General features: G+C 35.4%; 1 protein-coding gene across 2 annotated transcripts in view; it reads left to right on the top strand.

Annotated features, from left to right (window-relative positions):
* The window catches only part of DACH2 (dachshund family transcription factor 2), a 676,171-nt gene extending 655,771 nt beyond the window's left edge, over positions 1-20,400 (top strand). Inside the window, exons 7-12 of one of the 2 annotated variants that reach the window (XM_003269019.1) lie at positions 364-512; positions 638-785; positions 2,145-2,291; positions 3,482-3,547; positions 15,551-15,597; positions 19,904-20,400. In XM_003269019.1, the coding sequence (XP_003269067.1) occupies positions 364-512; positions 638-785; positions 2,145-2,291; positions 3,482-3,547; positions 15,551-15,555 (515 nt within the window). In that variant the 3' untranslated portion in view covers positions 15,556-15,597; positions 19,904-20,400. The remainder of the gene's footprint in view (positions 1-363; positions 513-637; positions 786-2,144; positions 2,292-3,481; positions 3,548-15,550; positions 15,598-19,903) is intronic. The other variant, XM_003269018.1, reaches the window with a different exon arrangement.
* The last annotated feature ends 1,628 nt before the right edge of the window (positions 20,401-22,028 follow it).

Raw genomic sequence — 22,028 nt, forward strand, 5'->3', positions numbered from 1 at the left:
TAGATTCATAGATTTAGAGAGGAAAAAATAAAATGTTGCTTATGTTTTTCCAGGAAGTGATCTGAATATTTAATTTATAGATATTCATAAGCACATATGTCAATTGTATGTATCTTAAATTTTTTTCTCCAGATTTTATACCTCTTTAGCCATAAGCATTGTTTCAGTTTCACAAGTTCTTTACTGAAATATTTATTTTTTGAAATTAGAGGCAGCTGGAGAATAAATATGACTTCTAATTATGAGAATGTCAGTCATTTAGTTTTAGAAACAAAATCTTTATAGATGCTTAGTAGAGGTGGCTTAGTGAGACTTTTGAGCTCTTAATCTGTGAACCTTCTGATACTAATTTTGTTTTTGCAGAAGAGGTACCAGTTCAAATTCCAATAATGAAGTCACCCTTGGACAAGATACAGCTGACTCCTGGGCAGGCATTGCCCGCTGGATTCCCTGGACCATTCATTTTTGCGGATAGTCTGTCCTCCGTGGAGACTCTGTTGACCAACATTCAGGTCAACAATATTTCTATAAACAAAATAAATGTAATACAAGACATTAGCACCTACATATATTATTTTATATTTGATAAATTAAAACAGATAAGATGAACTGCATGTCATTTCCTGTACCTTGACAGGGTCTGCTGAAAGTTGCTTTGGATAATGCTCGCATCCAGGAGAAGCAGATTCAACAAGAAAAGAAGGAGCTGCGACTGGAGCTCTATAGAGAGAGAGAAATTAGAGAAAATCTTGAAAGACAACTTGCAGTTGAGCTTCAAAGCAGAAGTAAGTTTTACAAGTTCAATTACAAAGTGAATATTATGTTGGAGGTATTTTCAATACTAATAGAAATATTCTCCGAGATATCTTGGAGGCTGAGGCAGGAGGATCACGAGGTCAGGAGATGAGACCATCCTGGCTAACACGGAGAAACCCCATCTCTACTAAATATACAAAAAAAAAAAAAAAAAATTAGCTGGGCGTGGTGGCAGGCGCCTGTAGTCTCAACTACTCGGGAGGCTGAGGCAGGAGAATGGCGTGAACCCAGGAGGCATAGCTTGCAGTGAGCTGAGATTGTGCCACTGCACTCCAGCCTGGGCAACAGAGCGAGACTCCGTCTCAAATAATAATAATAATAATAATAATAATAATAATAATAACATAGCTACATGAAACCTTGGAGGTCACTTACCTTGGTCCCCTGGCCAACTATATGGTCCTTCGACTTTGAAACAACTACCTATGTGATATTTGGTCTTCAGGCTTTGAAAACTAGTAGCTATGTTATCTTGGGTAAATTTCTTGACTTGTCAAAGACTCAGGTTCTTCATCTATAAAATTGAGATAGAAGTGTTTTTCCTAGTTGAAAGTTTCTTATTTTTATGACTGGCAGCACAGTAGATTTATTTGCACCAGCATCACCACATACTCACTAGTAATGCATTGCACTAGGACATTACGATGACTACAGTGTCACTAGGTGATAGGAATTTCCAGCTCCATTATAATCTTATGGAACCACCATTGTATATGCGGTGCATCATTGACTGAAATCTCATTATGCAGCCTATGACTGTATATGCACATACAGAGAAAGAGCAAGAGAGAGGCAGAGAGAGAGAGAGAGAGAGAGAGACTGATGATATGTACATTAAACAGACAGATATTTGCCTTTAGAACTGGTAACATTTCAGATGAATGGACACTTGCCATTTTTATTTTCAGGATTATTTTGCATTTTGAAATATGAATAGTAATCAGTAACCTGATGAATAATAAGAATATTTTTCTTAAGAGAATTATAAAATGTTTAAAGAATCATTAAATGCATATAGAGAGTCAAAGTAGAAGACAATTCTCCACCACCACGGCCGCCATCATACAAATGCATGTGTATTACAGAACATACACTCTGGAAATGTGAAAATAGAAAGAAGTCAGTTGTGTGATTGAAATACAGTAAATAAAGCACTCTTTAGATGACCCTAATGAGAATTACTACCAAAAGAACACTAATCATGTGTCAAGTGAAATATTTCTATATCTCTCTGTATCTATACTCTATATCTGTGGCTTATAATTCATCAAAACTGGCATCCCTATTTCATTGCTCAAGTCTTTGCAAACTATCTTTTTACATTTCAGCTACCATGCAAAAGCGCCTGAAGAAGGAGAAAAAAACCAAGAGAAAATTGCAGGAAGCCTTGGAATTTGAATCAAAGCGCCGGGAGCAAGTGGAGCAGGCACTTAAGCAAGCCACCACTAGTGACAGTGGCCTGAGGATGTTAAAAGGTAATGTCTGATTTGGACTTTCACACTCAAGGTAAACAAAGCAAAACTGAGTGAAGAAAAATAGAAGAAGGAAAAAAAAGAGAGGAAGGCAGGAAGAAAGGAAGGGAGAGAGGAAAACACAGACATATTTTGGCCAGGAATGATTAAAAAATCAATTTGAGGCCAAGTGTTTTAGATCATGAATTAAATCCAGTCAAAATAATCGCTGTTCAGGAGATACAAATAGCCTTGGAATAATAGGAAGTCCTACTGACTTTTGCAGTAGAAGCAATAACACTGATAACCACCCTGCACCTAAAATGTAGGTGCATTAGGGCCACTCATGTTAGACTATGCTGATGTTTGGTGAACTGTATTGTGATTAGCTCTACAATGCTTGTTCCTTTAATGCAGATTGCATCAGTGTTGCCATGCCTGAGGAGTACCGGGTTGAAAAAAACATGTTCTAAGTAAATCCCTGCAGATCCTGTAAACGGAGATGCTTGAATTATGAAAGATCTTAATTCCAAACTTTTCTGATTCCATTTTTAATTCTGAGGCCTCATAATATTGTTTCATCTCACTCAGACCCAATTTCAAGTAAATGTTCAAGTAAATATGTACACACACAAACAACCTTTTTACATCAAAATTACTAGGTTTTACCTGAACAGCACAATCATAAAACATTTGCCCCTAGAGCCAGTACTACATGAAGACCACAAACCATAATGAGTATTTTGGTATTCACTTGCACTTACTATATATATATATATATACACACATATATATACACACACATACATATATAGAAATATGTGTATATATATGATTATATATATGTCATAAATAATATCATCAATCACATCTTACAAAGGGAAAATATACCATGAGGATGGGGGCAAGTTACCCTCATAGTCTTAGGGGGTTTTAATGGACAGACTATTTTCCTAAGATTTATTTTTACAGAATGAAAACAAATAGAGGTATTTACAATATACCTAGAAATATATGCTCAATTGTAAAATTCAGCTGCAGTTTATAATCATCCCTCCTACCATTAAAAACAACCAGACATACAAAAAACAAAAATGCCACCGAAGGTCTTATGTTATCTATAGGACCAAAGTACTGGCTTACTGGAGTTTTCCCTTTACATGGAATCAGGAACCACCTAATTGTACCTTAATCTTGCATGTCATTTATTTCAGATACTGGAATTCCAGATATTGAAATAGAAAACAACGGGACTCCTCATGATAGTGCTGCTCTGCAAGGTACAGTCAACTGAAAACTTCTTTCTATGACTGCTTAATATGTGACCCCTGGGGATGAGGTGGGGATGAGCTCCTGTGACGATACTCTTCATATAAATAAAATAAATAAGTTTTGACACTTCTTACTTTATGACAAAGGAAGCAATTTGCAGTTTTTTGAGGAAAAAAATATTTAACATGGCTTTGAAAACCCAATAACTCTGGTTGCATAGGGACTAATAATTTTACATATACAATGTGAGCAAATACGTGTAGCTGTAAAAAGAATACACATTTGTATGTCAGGCATATTCTAAAAATGCATAAATGTGAATGTAATTTACCTTTTAAAAGTGTACAATACCATGAGGTATTTTTGTAATTTCACCACTTTGCTGTTTGTAAAAGCCACAGGTACAATAATTGTCACCTATCAAAATTTTGAAGATATTCAAGACAACATTTTTTTCATCCTTTAAATTTTGATGTTAATCTTAGAGACCACTTAAGTATGAAAATCAGATCATGACTTATAATTTTTGATTTACATGATTATCACAATTGCTTACATCTTTAAAAAAGTTTGAAAATATTTAGTAGTAAGAAAACAGATGAAACAAATCAATATAGAGTCTCACTGGAGTGCAAAAGCACATAAAAATATGAGTTAAATGTGACCACTGAAAATTTTCCAGTGTGATTCCAATGCACTTCTAGACCTTTGCATGCAGATTACATTTATTTTCACATTTATTGTGATAAAATGCCTCACTCTAATAAAAAATAAAGAACATTTTTTATGAGAAAACTATTTCCTAATTTTGAAAAATGAAGACAACTATGAATATGTTGCTCGCTGGAATTAATCAGTGCCTTTCTCCTATGTGATGAGTGGCTCTTCATAAAGGCAACAGAACTGGATGTGACCAAAATATCCATTTGGGTTCATCTAAGGGTCACCATTTTATGTGGTAGCTTCATAAGTTGTTTTACGTGTGGTTTTACAAGTCATCTTTATAAAACCAGAAATGTTAGCTCTCATGGATACTCTAGTGATGCATGATTCTGTTGCAGCTGGGTAGACCTAACTAATGCACTATGTTAGGTGCAAAAGCATGCATGCTTAACTCATTCAATGAAGCTTTTGCTGTTTCTTATCCCTTTTTTGCCTGCCTGCTTTATTCCCTCAGCTTAAAGGCTGTGTCTATATGAGCAAAACCAATTCAAATGGGATTCAATGTTTGTCCAACCAATTCATCACAGCAAAATTCACTAAGAAGCGCCCCACTAGTTGTGGGCCTGGTATTTGAGGTTGCCATCATATACCAGCTCCATGGTAGAGATGAATAGCCTGAAGCATTTGATCCCTTCTGAATCAGCGACATGCAAATATAGACATAGTCTTTAAGGAACATTGAACTTGATTGTGCCCTGCTTTGAGTGGGTTTAAGGTCAGCTTTGGAACTGGAGAGGGTAATCCGAATACACCACTAGTGAGTTTTATCTTTATTATCTCTTAACCTGCACCTCTGATTTATTGTTGTTTGTTTAATTTATATGATACCTTTAGTTCATAGTAGTAACATCTTTCTTAACTCTGAGAGAAATACAAGCTTTTGAACTGCCCTAAAATTATTTCATTTCCATGTAACAAATAGTGATATTTTATTCGTGGGCAATTAGGAGATATAAGCAAAAGGTAGATCCACTCTTCGTTTCCAAATTCTTTTATGAAGTCTACCAAGAATGGATTTAGTTGTACTTAGGGAAGGACACATTTAATACTTGTTTTCATTGTGCATACTTTTAATAAGTTCTACAAGTTTTTACTTGCTAAATATGAGAGTTAGATTCATCTGAAAAGGAATGAGATGTAATTTATTTTAAGGCAAAGAAATTGATTTGTATTTTTTTCCAAATTAAAAATTACACTGTCTAGTATTTGTGTTTAACATTGTCTATATATGGTAAAATGTGGTGGGTTAATAATTCTTTATTGGATGTCTGTCTTTTACATTACATTAAACAAGATTCCATATAAATGTGATAATGGAAAAATACACATTATATCTTCTCTTTGCACAACATTTAAGCACTGCAAATGATAAAGCCCCTATCATCTCCTTATGAAAAACTAGAGTTAATGTCTTATGTTAATACGACAGTAGAATCACAATTTAATCAAAAAAATTTAGCAATAATGTTTTATTATTTTAGCCAGGAAAATAGGTGCCTACAAATATTATCAGAACTAATCTTAAATAGAGTTTACCAAATCAGTCAGGTCAAATAATTATCTAAAAATCCCAATCATTTTGCCTATTATTTGTAAAATAATAAAAAGTAATAAAAACATTACTTTTGAATGTATCTATGAAACTCAGAAAATGTATAATGTTGGAAAACATGAAACGCAAGCTTAGCAATTATTTTTCTATTCTTCCTAATAATTTTGATTTTGTGAGTTATAGTTCTTTTTTGTGACTTATTTTGATACTGTTTTAATCTTTTCCATCTCCCTTGAAACCTATTTTTTAAATTGGAAGATCATTTCCTATCATTGTTTGTGAGGGTCAGTTCATGTATGCCAATACAATACCATTTCCAAAATTCATCTCCATCACAGGAAATAATTCCAGCATCAGTAAAGTTCTTTCTCTTCCTATTGTCAATAGCTCTGCTAGATAGAAATCTATCATTCACCTAGTACTCTCCCTTTGAAATTCAGTTGATTCCACTGTGACATCTTAAGAATTTAAAAGGCACTTGGAAAAACATTACATGGCCACCCCTGGAAGCAAAAAAGTCATATCCAGGTTTATGGTAATTTCCACATGCGTTTTAGTGCAGACGAACTGCACATGTACCAGAAATCTTATATATATAAGATTTTATATATATTTACTATATATAGTATATATATAATGTATCCTACAAAATGTATTACATGTAATACATTATATGTATATACTACATCTCTTCAGCTTAGTTATTTCATGTCTTTTATGCTTTGAATGTTGTTTGACAGAGAAGATAATATGCATAGACCAAGTTTCCATAAAAGGATATCTGTATCTTTTATATTTTCGGAGTCTACCATAGCAACTCCTATAGAATGTTTTCTGGTGATCACACAATGTGTATATACTAACTCCAATGGTTATGTCCACTATCTCTAGAGATGAAGGATTTGGTGGAGCACTTGTGCTAGTGTGATTCCATCCAAATTCCTATAACTCAGTTGAGGGCCTGCAAGATAGCACATCAACCATCTTATCAACCAATCCCTGTTTCACATAAAATAAACATACCAGGTGTCATTAAGTGCACCTTCAGATCAATGATTTTTTTGCAAATGACATTCAAGTGCCATTTGTATAGTGCATTTTTGCTGATAAAAGCAAATTAAATTAGCATAACTACAAGTGTGCTGATAAAAACTAAAACTGAACAGCAGTACCATTAGCTAACAAAGTAATATTTCTTTTTACTGCGTTCTGCCATTTAGTTATTATCCTATTGGAAATCTAATTATAATCCTTTTACTCCCTAGTCAAACTTCACAGTTTTTGCAAGCTTAGCACTGACAAGTGATTTCATTACATTTGATTGCCTGCGCCCAGATTGACTTAACTTCACTTGGAGACCTAAAAGCCCTCTCAGTTTCTCAGATTCCCTGTTTGCACATTACTGCAACAGCTCCTTTAATTAATTAGCATGAACAGCAGTAACATGAACTGCTGAACAGAAAATAACATCATTTTATGATCTCAGGGAGACTTCTTCTTTTGCATGTTTATACCTTAGTTAACTTTTGTATGACTATATTTCATTGTTAGTGGCTAGTGGTATAGTTGACAGTGCATGTTTCCTAAATTTAAAAAAAATTGCAGTTAACATCTTAATAACAATAGGTAAAACAAAAACAGAATATGAAGCTCCTACATTTTAGAAAATAGACAACTGCCATCATGAACTGACTTTATAGTAATAAAATAAAATACTAAAGTTCAGGGGAGATAATGTCAAGTGACATACTGCCCCTGTATCTGCCACTGCATTTGCTTGGGGGAAAAAAAATAAACCACAAAATGAGTAACTGTGTTTTGCCCATGGAATGTCAATTTCTGTGAATAATTTTTACATTTTATTTTATGTATACATGTTTGACAAAGACATAAGATGATTTAGCACTGGAATATATTTTCCTCTGATATTTTTTCCGTAAATGTGGTGGCATCCTAAATAATTTTTTATTCCTTTTGCTACTGACACACTAGAAGTAGATATTAAGTCAAATCTACATGTGAAAGGAAACCAAAATTCGATGTAAAAGTAAACCTACTAGACATTTTTTTTTCCTGAACCATTTTTGCTCAGAAAAAAGGGATCTTATTAAGAGTAGAGACTGGCCATTCAAAGATATAAAAGTCATGATCTCATCTATGCAGTAACTGATGAAGCTGCCACTGAAGAGTTAAAAGCAAAAAAAGTGTTATTTGACTGCAAAAGCAGCAAATATCATTTTAACATCTATTATAATATATTAAAAATTACAATTTAGGGCATAATTTAATATGCATACCTTGTGGCATAGAACATTTAATATATATTCATAACATAAAATATATGCAAATATGTCTATTTTTATCAATTTTCTCAAAATCAATTTGAACATTGTCTATCCTTCCTTGACCCCTTAGACCTCCTTATTATCTTTTCTCTTTGGTACTTGCTTACTAACCTAAAACAACATTCCTCCCAAGAAGTTAAGATGCGATGCCAATATTTCCTAAAAACAACTACCCTTGGAATACGATTATCATTGCAGAATTTGGAAGAATAGTAAGAAAAGTGATAGAGTGTGAAAGGGAGCCAGAAAAAATAAATCACATATGATTTATTGCCATGTATGTGATATGACAAGAAAAACTAAAAGGAGAACAGATGGAATTTTATTATAGACTTTTCTAACTTCCTCCACCACAGTGTGCTCTCCATCTTTCTCTATCTCTAGGGTTTCCACTGACTGCTTCCTACCCTAAACTCATCAACCATTAATTATTAATTTCCCTCCCATTGATGCCTTGTACTGTCTTGGAAGATATACACAGGTACTCTGATGTTCCCATTGTAAAGTGAAAATATTTTCTTATAAAGTGAAGGTATATAGCAAGTCAGAGACCAGAGGAATTGTGGGAAGTAGGTCTTAAAAATTTTCTTTTAAATGCTTCCTTGAAGAGTAGGATCCTTCTATTTCCTAGAGAAACTTTATTGCAATGATCATGATACAATGGGAAAAGACTCTAGCACACACCCCACAGAGAAGATCCCAGCATCTTTCTCTAAAGCAGCAAAAATTTTTTTCTGTACAGTTTATTAAATAGCCTGTGTCTTTTTATTTTCTTTCTCAGAAATTATTTTCCTCTAACTTTCTTCATCCTCCACAGGATTTTTATCCTGACTGGTGGTACCTCTCTGCTGTGAAATATCTGTCAGACCATAGTACACATTATACTCCTAATTTTTTCTTAGGAGGATGGGAAGAGCTTGCATTAATTACTTAATCGTTTAGGGCCTGGTTGTCATGGATTGGCTTGTACCACACACATGCATTGTTAACAAAATTATTTTCAGTGACCACAAGATTGTCATGGTAATTATGATGGTAACATACAATCTCATATATAGATCAAAGACTTGCAGTTCTAGCTACATGTTAATTATATAACAGATCAAATTGCAGGATAGCAAATAGTGAGACTTGCCAGCCATGATAAGTTGTTCTGCTAGTCAGCATGTTGAGTCTACAGGAGTAATTCACTAATTAACAGGTGTTTTTTACTATAATCTAGGAAAGGCTGTTTAACTTAACTCTGATAACTGCTTGACCAGTTATTTTATGCCCCATCCTGTTCACATATACAATTTTTTAAGCTTAGGATTCACCATATGCCAACCCCAACCCAGATATACCTGAAGGACATGCAAAAGGAAAAACACTTTCCTGATTAAAAGATTAAGTCAAGTTTTACTTTTTTACTTCCACATTTGTGTTTTAATAAATAAAACAAACAGCATTTTCTTTTTTTTTTTTTTCTTTTTTTGAGACGGAGTCTCGCTCTGTCCCCCAGGCTGGAGTGCAGTGGCGCGATCTCGGCTCACTGCAAGCTCTGCCTCCCAGGTTCACGCCATTCTCCTGCCTTAGCCTCCCGAGTAGCTGGGACTACAGGTGCCCGCCAACACGCCTGGCTAATTTTTTGTATTTTTAGTAGAGACGGGGTTTCACCGTGTTAGCCAGGATGGTCTCGATCTCCTGACCTCGTGATCCACCTGCCTCGGCCTCCCAAAGTGCTGGGATTACAGGCTTGAGCCACCGTGCCCAGCCACAAACAGCATTTTCATAGGAGACTGTAATCATATGCCATCATTTTCATAGTACCTTAAAAATTAAAATTATGATATTGCTGCCACGTGAATCTGTGGAGGTTCTTTTCCAAGATACTTATCATTCTGAGAATGAGGAATTCATAGCCTAAAATTGGAATAGTGAAAAAAGAAAGGCAGGACCTATTATATGTATAGCATGGTGTACTTTGTGTTATCCTTTAAATAATATCCTCTAGGAGGATTATTTCTGGGAGGTAGTTTGGAAAGATGTGATTAACCACTGTTTTGTAAGTATGAAAATAACCTAAGTTAATTTGCTTGCCACTGACAGTGGGAACTAAAACACAGGAATCTTAACTCTCACTCATTTATCTCACTGTGCATCACTATCAATCCATTCTTGTAAAAATCTCACATAGTTAGTTAGCTAGTTAGGATATGTAACAAGACTATATATAGTATTATCCCATGCAAAACAGTGCAAGGGGTTCAGGGAAAGGGCAGAGGCTTCTCTACTTCATAGTTAATTAATCAAAATAGTCTAAAACCAAGTGTAATTTAATAATCACCTCTGCTTTTAAAAGTTTGTAAAGATTAGGATAATATTTATAAAATTTAGACAAATACCACACAACTCCCTTTTCTATTTAAAACTGTGTGGAGCAGCCGAAATAGTAACAGAAACAAACTTTTTTATTCTTACTAAAATCACTTCACCCTGTCTGTCAGAACTAGATTCCAACAGAGCCTTGCTATCTAATTTTACATTTTATTTTATTTTATTTTATTTTATTTATTCTATTTTATTTGTTGAGATGGAGTTTCATGCTTGTTACCCAGGCAGGAGTGCAGTGGCATGATATTGGCTCACTGCGACCTCTGCCTCTCGAGTTCAAGTGATTCTCCTGCCTCAGCCTCCAAAGTAGCTGGGATTACAGGTGTGGGCCACCAAACTCAGCTAACTTTGAATTTTCACCATGTTGTTCAGGCTGGTCTCAGGCTCCTGACCTCAGGTAATCCACCCACCTCAGCCTCTCAAAATGCTGGGATTACAGGCGTGAGCCACCACCCCTGGCCACTTAACTAATTTTAGACTGGGATTCCTTATGCAGCATTAGCATAAAGTTTTTTTATTTGCTCTAGGGAACTTATTTTTCATTTATAATAGACATGTAACATTACCTTTTGGAAATTAAAATGAATTTAAAGAAAAACATTCTTTTGGATTTTATACACAACTCCTTTAAGGCCCCTAACCTCTTGACCCTTTCAAGTTTACATTTTACTTTTTTAATATTTGAGAATTAACATTGGTAATGATCCACATACTTCAGCTGGAATCTACTTTCTGTCAGTAATGCAAATGATTTTTGGAGCAACAGTTCCACCAATTACTTTATTAGCTTTCAAGAAAGCATCATTATTTTACAAACATTTCTTTCCTATCTTCCTGTTCTTTCACTATCAGGGGAACCTGTCCCCAGTATTTCAATGTAGGTTCTTTCTATTTTCCATAAGTGTTGGCCAGCTGAGAAATAAAGAGAAAGAATACAAAGAGAGGAATTTTACAACTGGGCCACCAGGGGTGACATCACGTATCGGTAGGACCGTGATGCCCACCTGAGCCTTAAAGCCAGCAAGTTTTATTAAGGATTTCAAAAGGGGAGGGGGTGCAAGAACGGGGAGTAGTTCACAAGATCACATGCTTCAAAGGGCAAAAAGGAGAACAAAGATCACTTGCTTCTGAGGAAACAGGACAAAGGCAAAATCAGAAACTCCTGATAAGGGTCCAACAAAGATCACAAGGCAAAGGGCAAAAGCAGAATTACTGATAAGGGTCTATGTTCAGCGGTGCATGTATTGTCTTGATAAACATCTTAAACAACAGAAAACAGGGTTTGAGAGCAGAGAACCAGTCTGACCTCAAATTTACCAGGGCAAGGTTTTTCCCCACCCTAGTAAGCCTGAGGGTACTACAGGAGACCAGGGTGTATTTGAGTCCTTATCTCAACCACATAAGACGGACACTCCCAGAACAGCCGTTTATAGACCTCCCCCTAGGAATGCATTCTTCTCCAGGGTATTAGTTATTAATATTCCTTGCTAGGAAAAGAATTTAGCGATATCTTCCCTACTTCCACATCCGTTTACAGGCTCTCTGCAAGAAGAAAAATATGGCTCTATTTTGCCTGACCCCACAGGCAGTCAGACCTTATGGTTGTCTTCCCTTGTTCCCTGAAAATCGCTGTTATTCTGTTCTTTTTCAAGGTGCACTGATTTAATATTGTTCAAACACACGTTTTACATTCAGTTTGTACAGTTAACACAATTATCACAGTGGTCCTGAGGTGACGTACATCCTCAGTTTACGAAGATAACAGGATTAAGAGATTAAAGTAAGACAGGGGTAAGAAATTATGAAAGTATTATTTGGGAACTGGTAAATGTCCATGAAATCTTCACAATTTATGTTCCTCTGCCATGGCTCCAGCCAGTCTCTCCATTCGGGGTCCCTGACTTCCTGCAACATTTCACAAATGTCTAAGTGCTCTTGTTTTCATTAAAATAATAAAAATGAATAAATGCAATGTTGATCTCAGCATCTGTGAGCAACCATTTAATAATGAGTGAGGAAAAACCCTCAATAGAGAGAACTAATAAGCCCTCAAATCTTACCATTTCCTGGTAACTGCATTTCAACCTTCTATGGGAAATGTTGGATGTCATCATTTTTAACATTGTACAAGTTAACATTTGTTTATCCATTACTTTCATTTTTCACTTTCCTCCATATTTTGATTTGTTTAAAATCAAGTATTATAGTGTTCTTCTATCAGTTTAGCAGACAAAAGTAGTAGTTAAAAGTTATTTAAAAATAGAACTTAACTATACTTTAAAATGTTATCTAAAATATTTCCAATCTGCATCCTGTACAAAACTCAAATCAATTAGACTTTTAAGAAACATTTTGTGGCTAGGTGTGGTGGCTCACATCTGTAATCCCAGCACTTTGGGAGACCAAGGCAGGTGGATTGCCTGAGGTATGGAGTTTGAGACCAGCCTGGCTAACATGGAGAAATTTTTAGTCTCTACTAAAAATACAAAAAATAGCCAGGTGTGATGGCACATGCCTGTAGTCCCAGCTACCTGGGAGGCTGAGGAAGGAGAATCGCTTGAACCTGGGAGGTGGAGGTTGCAGTGAGCTGAGATCACACCACTGCACTCCAGCCTGGGCAACAGAGCAAGACTCTGTCTCAGAAAAAAAAAAAAAAAAAAAGAAGAAAAAACATTTTGTAACTTACATGCTTATGGAAAGTGGGGGACTAGATCTCAGATTATTTAGAGATTTAGAGAAATGGCATAGAAACATAATTCACACTTTTCACTGTAGCATTATCCACAACAAGAAAATAATGAAAGAGGATGGCATTCCATATATGCCATATGTATATGTGGAGTGGCTCCTGACATAGTGTTCCATATGTCTTAGATTTTATTTATTCTCCTCTCCCTTCCTCTCTCTTCTCAGATGAAAAATAGAATTTCAGTACTTCTAAAGCTCTTAATGTGGCTCAACAGTTGCAGATCTCTGTACTGGACACGTGCACTTCTATTGCCATTTTATAACCAGTATATGAGAGGCACAATGAAGTGGCAGAAAGAGCACTGATTTAGTTGTCAGAATTTCTCAGTTACTAACTCGCTAACTCAGTTACTAACTTTGAGAAGTCATTTACCTTCTCTCTGCCTTAACTTTAGTAAAATAGGTATCATAATACTTGCCTATTCTTCCTCATCAATAAGTTAGATACATACTATCTGATAAGTATGGCAAGTACAAGATATTATTATTACTGTGCCCTATAAAATACACTCAAATTTGATTTTGTGTTTTCTAACGTTGATTTCAGTAGGAGTGAACTATTTGGCCTATAAGTGATGTGTAAAACTTCCTCTAAAGAATGGGCTCTCCCATAGATAGTTATGGTTAATGATATCTCTACATTTTATCCCCACGTGTGAGCAGAAGGGCATTCATGCTTCCTTTTTAGGGTATGTTTTCTAAGAACTAGAGATTCAATAAAGGGGAAGGGGATGTATTAAATAATTATTTCACAAAACCAGGGTGAGTTACAAGTGAGTAAGATAGTTTGATACTCCATTATGATACAATTTGCACAAAAAAAAGATGACCTATTGACCTATCCTGGTCTTCATTTTGAATAAATTGTAAGTCAGATATTTTTAAGGGTAATGAGCCCAAATGGTTATTATTTTCAAGAAACCTCTGTTTTTAAAAAAATATGTCATGTTCTAAAAATAAGCACCAGAACCTTCTGAAAAAATGACTCCAAAATAGTGCTCTTCTCTAGACAAAGAGTAATCAAACACTATATTATATCTTCCCCTTGCTTGCAATTGTCTGCTTTTCCTACTTTCAAATTAGTAACTCATATTTATACTACTGCAATAATAACCGACTGGACCCCAAGCTAACCGCACTACTGTCACTTCTTTGATTTGAGAATATCATGTTCTGAACATATTTCCACAACTAAAGTTGAGTTTCTACAATTAATTCTACATTTAATTAGGATTGAATCTAAGACTGAAGTGGAGAACAAGTGGAGCATTAACTAGCACATTATTTTATCTCTCTCTTATTCAGGTTAGGAAAACATGACCTTCAAGAGATTATCTTACTTGCTGCTAAATAATGTAGTGCCCATTTGTAAATCAGGAGCACAGCACTAATTAAGCAACATAAAGAAAACATAGAACTTACTTCTTAGCTGGAGAACTCATTAGAAAATATTAACAATAGTTCAAGAATAGCTTAGCTACCTCGAAAGAAAGGTTTGATAGCCTAAAGTATACCTGTGTGAATTCTATTAGTTCGTATTGCGGTCCCATTGTTTATAGAGGTAAACAAGTGGTGAGGAGACATTTGGAAGCAAACATGAACCTTGGGTAGGAAAAATCACAAATGCATTTTATTGTAAATATAAACCTCTAAACACATTATAGATACAGTTCTTGGTAGTTTTTTGAAAAATAAAAAGTGAGCAATTACTTTCAAATAACCATCCTGTCAGGGAAGGAAATCTCATATTGAGGGAACATTGCAGTCATTATCAAAGATTTTTACTCACAAAAACGGTATAGGCCTTTACTAATGTTTTAGACTGTGGAGGAAAAAACAATTCCTAAATGCCTTGCTTATTAAGCTAGTTATGCATTTTGCTGCAGGTTGTAAAGAAGAAGAACATGCACAAGGGGCTCATAAGCATATTTTAGACTTAGGGAATATCATTTATGCCATATTTATACTGTCAATATCACCCCTAGAGGATAAGATTAAGCTTTAAACTACTGTAAATCTATGCTTTTGCTCACCTTTGTATAATTTCATTTTTAATAAAATGAGACTCATAAATGAATATTTGATTAAGGGATAAACCTAATAAAATAATACATTAATTGCAGAGAGATTTATTCAAATCTTGAACATATATAGCACAGCGAAATACTATAAAGTGAGTTTGTGGTTTTCAGTGAAGTGCATTGAGTAGATTTTGAATTTCCTTTGTTCGAATGAAATTTTGACCAGGTCTTATTGTTTTTTCTGTGCAGCCTGAACACTGATGCCGGAACTCCAACTGGTCATAGGCACGAATAGGGTGCTGTAGCAGTTACCTGCTTATCTAGTGTTGTAAATTCTTTAGAATTCATACTCAAATCCTTAAAATATGGAACTTTTAATTACTGTTTGTTCATTACTGATAAATAGAACCTTACACATACCGGAAAAATGTCCTAGAGAATGGGTTTCACAGGTTTTTAGGGGATAGTCATAATAATGACTGAACACATTTTACACTTCTTTAACCTCTTTCTTGCAAGGAGTTCATAGTGCTTCAAAAACATTATCACATTAATTCACACAGAATCCTAGTGGGGTAAGTAGGTGGAAGAATTTTTAAGACAGAGAAAATGCTATTTCTAAATAGTGTGAGACAAATTAAAATGCAGACACACCTACTTTAAGCTGCAATTACTGTGAAATAACTTCTTGTCTGACCTGGTATTTACCAGGAATTATATCAGGTGGTAAATCATTTGTGCAAATCATCGATATTTGTTATCACTGCTTTGGAGCTCTCATTTCTAAAAGAAACACTTGGCCTGTAGTGTCCTCTAAGAAAATATAAGGAGCTCTAGATTTTAGATTTTACCACACCCAGTTTTTCCTTTGAACTGTTGATGGTGGAGCAAGTCCTTTAATCCCTTTCTACTAGCACATTCTTGATTTGTAAAGAATGCAATGATAAAAACAGATACCCAAGCTGCTAAAAATACTCCTTTACTATTTTCTTTTCTCCTCCCATCCCCAGTCTTGCTTCCTCTTTATTAAGCTATTAACAAGCAAACAGAATGAAAAATCTATAGGCATAAGAAAAGAGAAATACAGATGGGTCAGTGAGATTATGGATATTTTATACTGTTCACTCTCTGGTCTAGACATAGCCAGATTCCTAACATGTTCAAATGATTGGGACCAAATGGGTCATTTGGCTTGAATTGCCCAGGAAATGGCCTCAAATATTTTTAACTGTTTACTTAGAGGAGATCTGGCCATTGGCTGGGGGCAGATACCTGTTATCATCATTTTGATGCCTACTAAAAATCTAATAGAGCAGCATTCCAATGTGTTATATGGTACTCTAATGATCAAAAAGATTTAATGCTCCTCCTAAAGTGCCCTCCTTACATTAAATAAAATCTAATCCATTGTGTTGTTTTAACGTCTGCCCTAGCATTAAGTTCTGATGTGACAAAAGCATCAAGCATCTTCTGCAAAAAGCCAACTGAGTTTTTATCCATTTTCTAATAAAAGGTTCTCCATGGCAGTACATGCAATTTCTGCTGGAATGGCTACCCACTCTAAACACTTAAAAATATTACATTAGTTCATATCGATGTGACATTTCAGTAATTCCATGCTTTAAAGGAATGTTTTCTAAAGCATAAGCATTTGGATTCTGGTATTCTTCATGGGCTGTAGAAGGTCTGCTTATATAGAGTAGATGTACTGTTTTAGCCCAATTCAGTGAAATAATGCCAAATTAGAAATAAGTCATGGAGAAGGATTGAAGCAAGTCAAATAAAAACTTTTATTAATATCAAATATCTGAAATAAATAACAATGACAGGTGACTAAAAATATAACATCCAAGAGAGTCTCATCATTAAATAGAATTTCCAAATTAAGTTACTTCAAAATAAACTAGTGTCTTTTGTTTAAATAAGTAAATGTGTTTAACTTACCTTCTTTGAACTATGAGGACTCCTCATGTGTATTTTTTTCTGGCCTTTTCCCATGTATCTGCCTTGTTTATGACACATGATTTTAGCTATTCCAGCTCATGGGCTTAGGATATATACCACAGGGCAAGTCTCACATTTACTTGAGTTTGGATCAGCTATTTGTGGCCCAGTAAAGATAACTCAACTGATTAAGAGAGATTCATCTCCTGTATGGAGTGTCCACACTGACCTTCTGTGTCATGGCATATGCCCATGTCAGGCAGTGCTGTGCTAAAGGAAGGATTGCATGGACTTTTGTTTTTACTTTAAAAATGGTCACATTTGTTATGTATCAAATTCCCCTTTTTACCTATCTGATAAATCCCAAAGCAATAAACTCTGTCAGCTCTCCCCAAATGTCAGCGTGTGTCCCTCTTTTTAAGTTCTCAAGCTCCGTAACATTCCCCTGGAGAGACTTTGTTAGTTTCTCTTCCTGATCTTTAATCTTATTGACATCCAGAGTTCATATCAGATCATCTCTGTTTAGAGCTCAAGAACAAACCCTTTTAAGAACATGAAACATTCCATTACTAATTAGCTGTTTCCTGTTCCTAATGAAGTGAGCACACTGGGTCTGGATTAAAATTCAGCTACTCCTCCTCTCTGTTTATGGTTCCAGATGTTTTTGGTTTATCTAGGAGATTACTTTGACAGCTACTACTAAGTGATAAATCACTCATATTATAGCTGAAATGCATTTTGAAATTGAAATGTGGCAAACTTTGAGATTGCTCCAAGGATCAGTGTCAGTTAGCAGTTCATTACTGGCATCTTCCTTATGATCATTCAGCATTGGCACATGTAAAACAGTAACCAAATATGTGTCAACATTATACAACATGCTACACAGGGGTCTATTTTGCTACTGTCCTCAAAATTGGGAGAAAAAGTTTTACTACGATGAAATCTCAATTTATTGTATTCTGGTAGAAAAGTTGATTCACTTAATATTGTTTTCTTCTTGCTAGCCTAGTTTTTCTTTCAATGTTTGAGCAGCTATGGGAACTATTCCTAACAGGCCTTGTAAGCAGACACATAAAGGATGTGGGCAAATATTTCTGTCTCTAAATAAAGGCAAGCAATAAACACAACAAAAGTAGAAACTTTTCAGAAACTGCATTTTTCTAAAGGACAAATGGTGATTGTCTTTCGCTATTCATTGCTGAGTTCATGCACCCTTTTTAAGGGGACATAGTGTGTGCTACTGCTTTCCAGTTTGTAATGTTCACAATTTGTGTTGCATGATTTAAGCTTTAGCTATATTGTATAAATTTCAATCCTGGTAAAATGACTGTCATTTCATGTCGAAGAGCTTTCCTTTGACATTTAGGCTGTGTATACAAAGGATGAGGTAGACTGGAGGACTGAGCAAATATTTGGTCAATTCATCAGAGTAAATATTCTCAGACTCCACAAAGGAGTTGGAACAATTACCAGTGTCCAAAATTTCAAGCTTTGTTTTCTTCTAGTCCCTGGAAAAGTTTAAGTGAAGTCCATGGGCTTCTTGGGAAAATGTCTGGTTGCCCTCTGATGAAGTCCAACCCTCCATGAGTCTGACTAACCCAAACCCCAAATCTTTTATTTATCTATTACCTTACTACACCTTTATTTTTGGTTCTGAGGTATTATCTAGAAAATTCTGCTGCTCACCATGATACCTGATACACAGAAAGAATAAAGATTTTAAAGATATTGTACACAAGGTTTAAAAAGGGTTTTCTTTCCTCCTGATAAGCTTTGACCAGATTGACTTAATATTTTAGACATATTAGTCCAACAATGATAATGTCCTCTCCATTATATGTGAAAATAAAGCACTTGACTCAGAAACATTATCTTTAAGTAATTATCAAGCAGAGGTAATGGATTTGTACTGATTCATCCACATTTCTTTTCTTACTTCTTTTGTAACCAAAAGCCAATCTTTGTGATGCATCTAAATAGAGACTCGGGTTATAAGCCATTGCTATGGAAAATAACAAGGTTTGACAAAAAGAGGTAGAATAAATTTTTTTTAAAAAAGTTTCCAGCAATAACTTTTACCCACCCAAATTAAATATTATCTAACTCTAGGATGGCATGGGCTCTTTTAATTACTATCATTTAGAGGGATACCAGTTTGACTAAACACTGTAGCTAAAACGATATTCAGAACTAGTCTCCCTTCATGCAGTATACACAGTCTCAGGGTTAACCCGGGAGAGGAAATTTTAAATGTACAAAGCTGTCATTATCTTAGATCGTAACCAGATACTCTTTTCCCCCTGTTTTGGTAAACCATAGGGATGGTATTTCAGATGCACCATTATATACAAAAAGAAAAAGTAATATGGATTATTACAGACATTATAATCTAGTTCATGAAGAGCCTTTATCAGTCTTCAATGTCTCCGGTGCTGTGTGTAGAAAGAACAGAAGCTGTAGAGTGAAATTTGAAGGATCTTTGAAAACTGACAGATGAAAATATAGAAATGTTAAGAAATGTTAAATTTTACCAACACTAAATTGAGCCTGTTACATCAGATCATTTTAGGTTCCTGAAGACAGAAGTTTTAGTATTTTTAAGAACGTGTCAGAATGACTCTTCATAAGAACTAACTTGTTTTCTTTTTTTTAAAGGAGGTAACTATTACTGTTTAGAAATGGCACAACAGTTGTATTCAGCCTGAAAGGTCCTCGCTGGCTTTACATAAATGAAGATGCTTGTGATTCCAGTTTATCTCTGAAACTATTCAACATGGAGTTATTTCAATTTTGTTTATCAGCAAAGCTTTGTTTACTGAAGGAGCTATTTAATCTATGTTACGTTAAAAAGGAAACACGTGTACATTTTAAAAGCAATGATGTAAACTTTGTTCTTGCATTAGATTGACCAGTTTAAAAATATGAACTAAATCCTAATGGCTAAAGTAACTTGACCGTATTTGATGCTTTTCTATGCTCATTTCAACTTGGCTTTTTGTCTTTTAAATTTTAAAAAAATGCAGTAGTGTGTTAGAGACTAGAAACTTATATGTATGGTTTCCCTGTTCTACTATACATAATGTTAAAGTACACCTTCTTTGTTAAAAATGTACTTGCTAAACTTCGGCGTAAATAAAAACATTTTGACTTTGTCAATTGTCACTGAGTATTTCTTTTCAAACTGCCAACTGCAGTCATTGAAACATAGAGTCAGTGCAAATCAAAATACGGGAACTAGCCAGATGTTTGCAAATCTTCCTCTAGTTTTGTTATTTTCAAGCAGATAGGAACACAGTTCTTATTTCAGTTCATCTGTTGAAGCAGGCTGATATTCCTGTCCTCGATTGTTATATTGATTCACACTGGATTGCCTTTTCCTAGTTATGTGTGCATAGTGAACCTGCTTCCAGGAGGAAGGGTTACACTGGGAAGCAGGAAAAATGGGTGCACCAAGAACTAGAAAATATTTTCTGAGTATCCGTTATCATCAGAAGTTTATTCTAGAGCCACCTACACTGAAAAGCAAACAAAAATGGAAGGGGTATATATCTTCTCTGGCCCCCCAAAATATCAAGTCTCTTTGTACATCCAAGTGCCCATCACGGTGTAGTGAAAAACCAAGGCCAGTTATAGCCCTGCCCTACAGTTTATTTAATCTGTGCTCTTACTTTCTCTTGGTTCACTTCTGGTAAAATACTGGAGCTCACTCAAATTCTGGTTGATTATAAAACCTCTCAGGTTTTCCTATGAAGTGGCAGTGACACTCCCACTCCTTGCCTATCTTTTGAAATGTATTGTATCTCACAGTATTCTAGCTGGTCACCCAATGACTGTAGGTCTTCCACTTTGGAACCATGTTGGTAAATCCACAGATGTTTCTTCTCACTGTCATGTCCACACCATCCTTGTTTATGGAAATCTTGAGAGTCCTGACAGGACTACAAGCTCTTTCTGTGTTATAAAGGACAAAGATCCCTAAGATTTTTGTTTGCTAAGTAGGCCTGCTCTGGTAGCATACTATAGCCCCTGCCATAACACACAAAGCAAGTCCTCAATAGGCAAACATATGATCTTCAGGCTTGCACTATTTAAAAGTCAATCTAACAATGAAGGAAAGCATGTGCTAGTAGCTGCCCTACTCTCAGGTATTCAGGTGCCTAATGCTGCCTGTGGGTTTATCTCACCTGGTAGCAGTTATTTGCACTGGCTTAACATCAATGGGCATAATTTGATTTTGGGTCCCATGGATGGTTAGGACTTCTAAGGAAGTGAAAGCAATTATAGGAATCTTCTGGTTATTTGAAAGCCCACTTAATTGACCCATCAGAAGAAACTGAAACAGAAAAATATTGGGAATGAGGCCCACCATGTACTTTCAAGTTTACTGGGATAGGATTGCTTGTCATTTCAATGCTACCCCTTGACAACCCTTCCACATCCTCCTCTTCACAACCACCTCCCTCCTCCAACAACATAGGAACCTTAGCCTTAAGAAAAGGAACTGGGTCAAGGATAAGAATTCCGTCATTGCTGGATGGTGTTTTCACTGTATATCAATTCTTTCTCAGTAAACGCTTTTCTCCTAGGGTTGGGAGGATCCACATTACATTATTTTCCTTTGCACTCTCTTTGGAGAAAATACAGTTTATGTTCATCCTGGAAATATGGCTGTAGGAGTTGGATCAGCCTCATGCAAATTCTATGGTCTCTGACTTCCTTAAATTCACTAATCATGGAGTAGGGGTGAGGGATCACAGCTGCTCCCACCACCAGACATACT

The sequence above is a fragment of the Nomascus leucogenys genome, chromosome X, assembly GCF_006542625.1.
Source record: "Nomascus leucogenys isolate Asia chromosome X, Asia_NLE_v1, whole genome shotgun sequence".
In the NCBI taxonomy this organism is placed as follows: Eukaryota; Metazoa; Chordata; class Mammalia; order Primates; family Hylobatidae; genus Nomascus; species Nomascus leucogenys.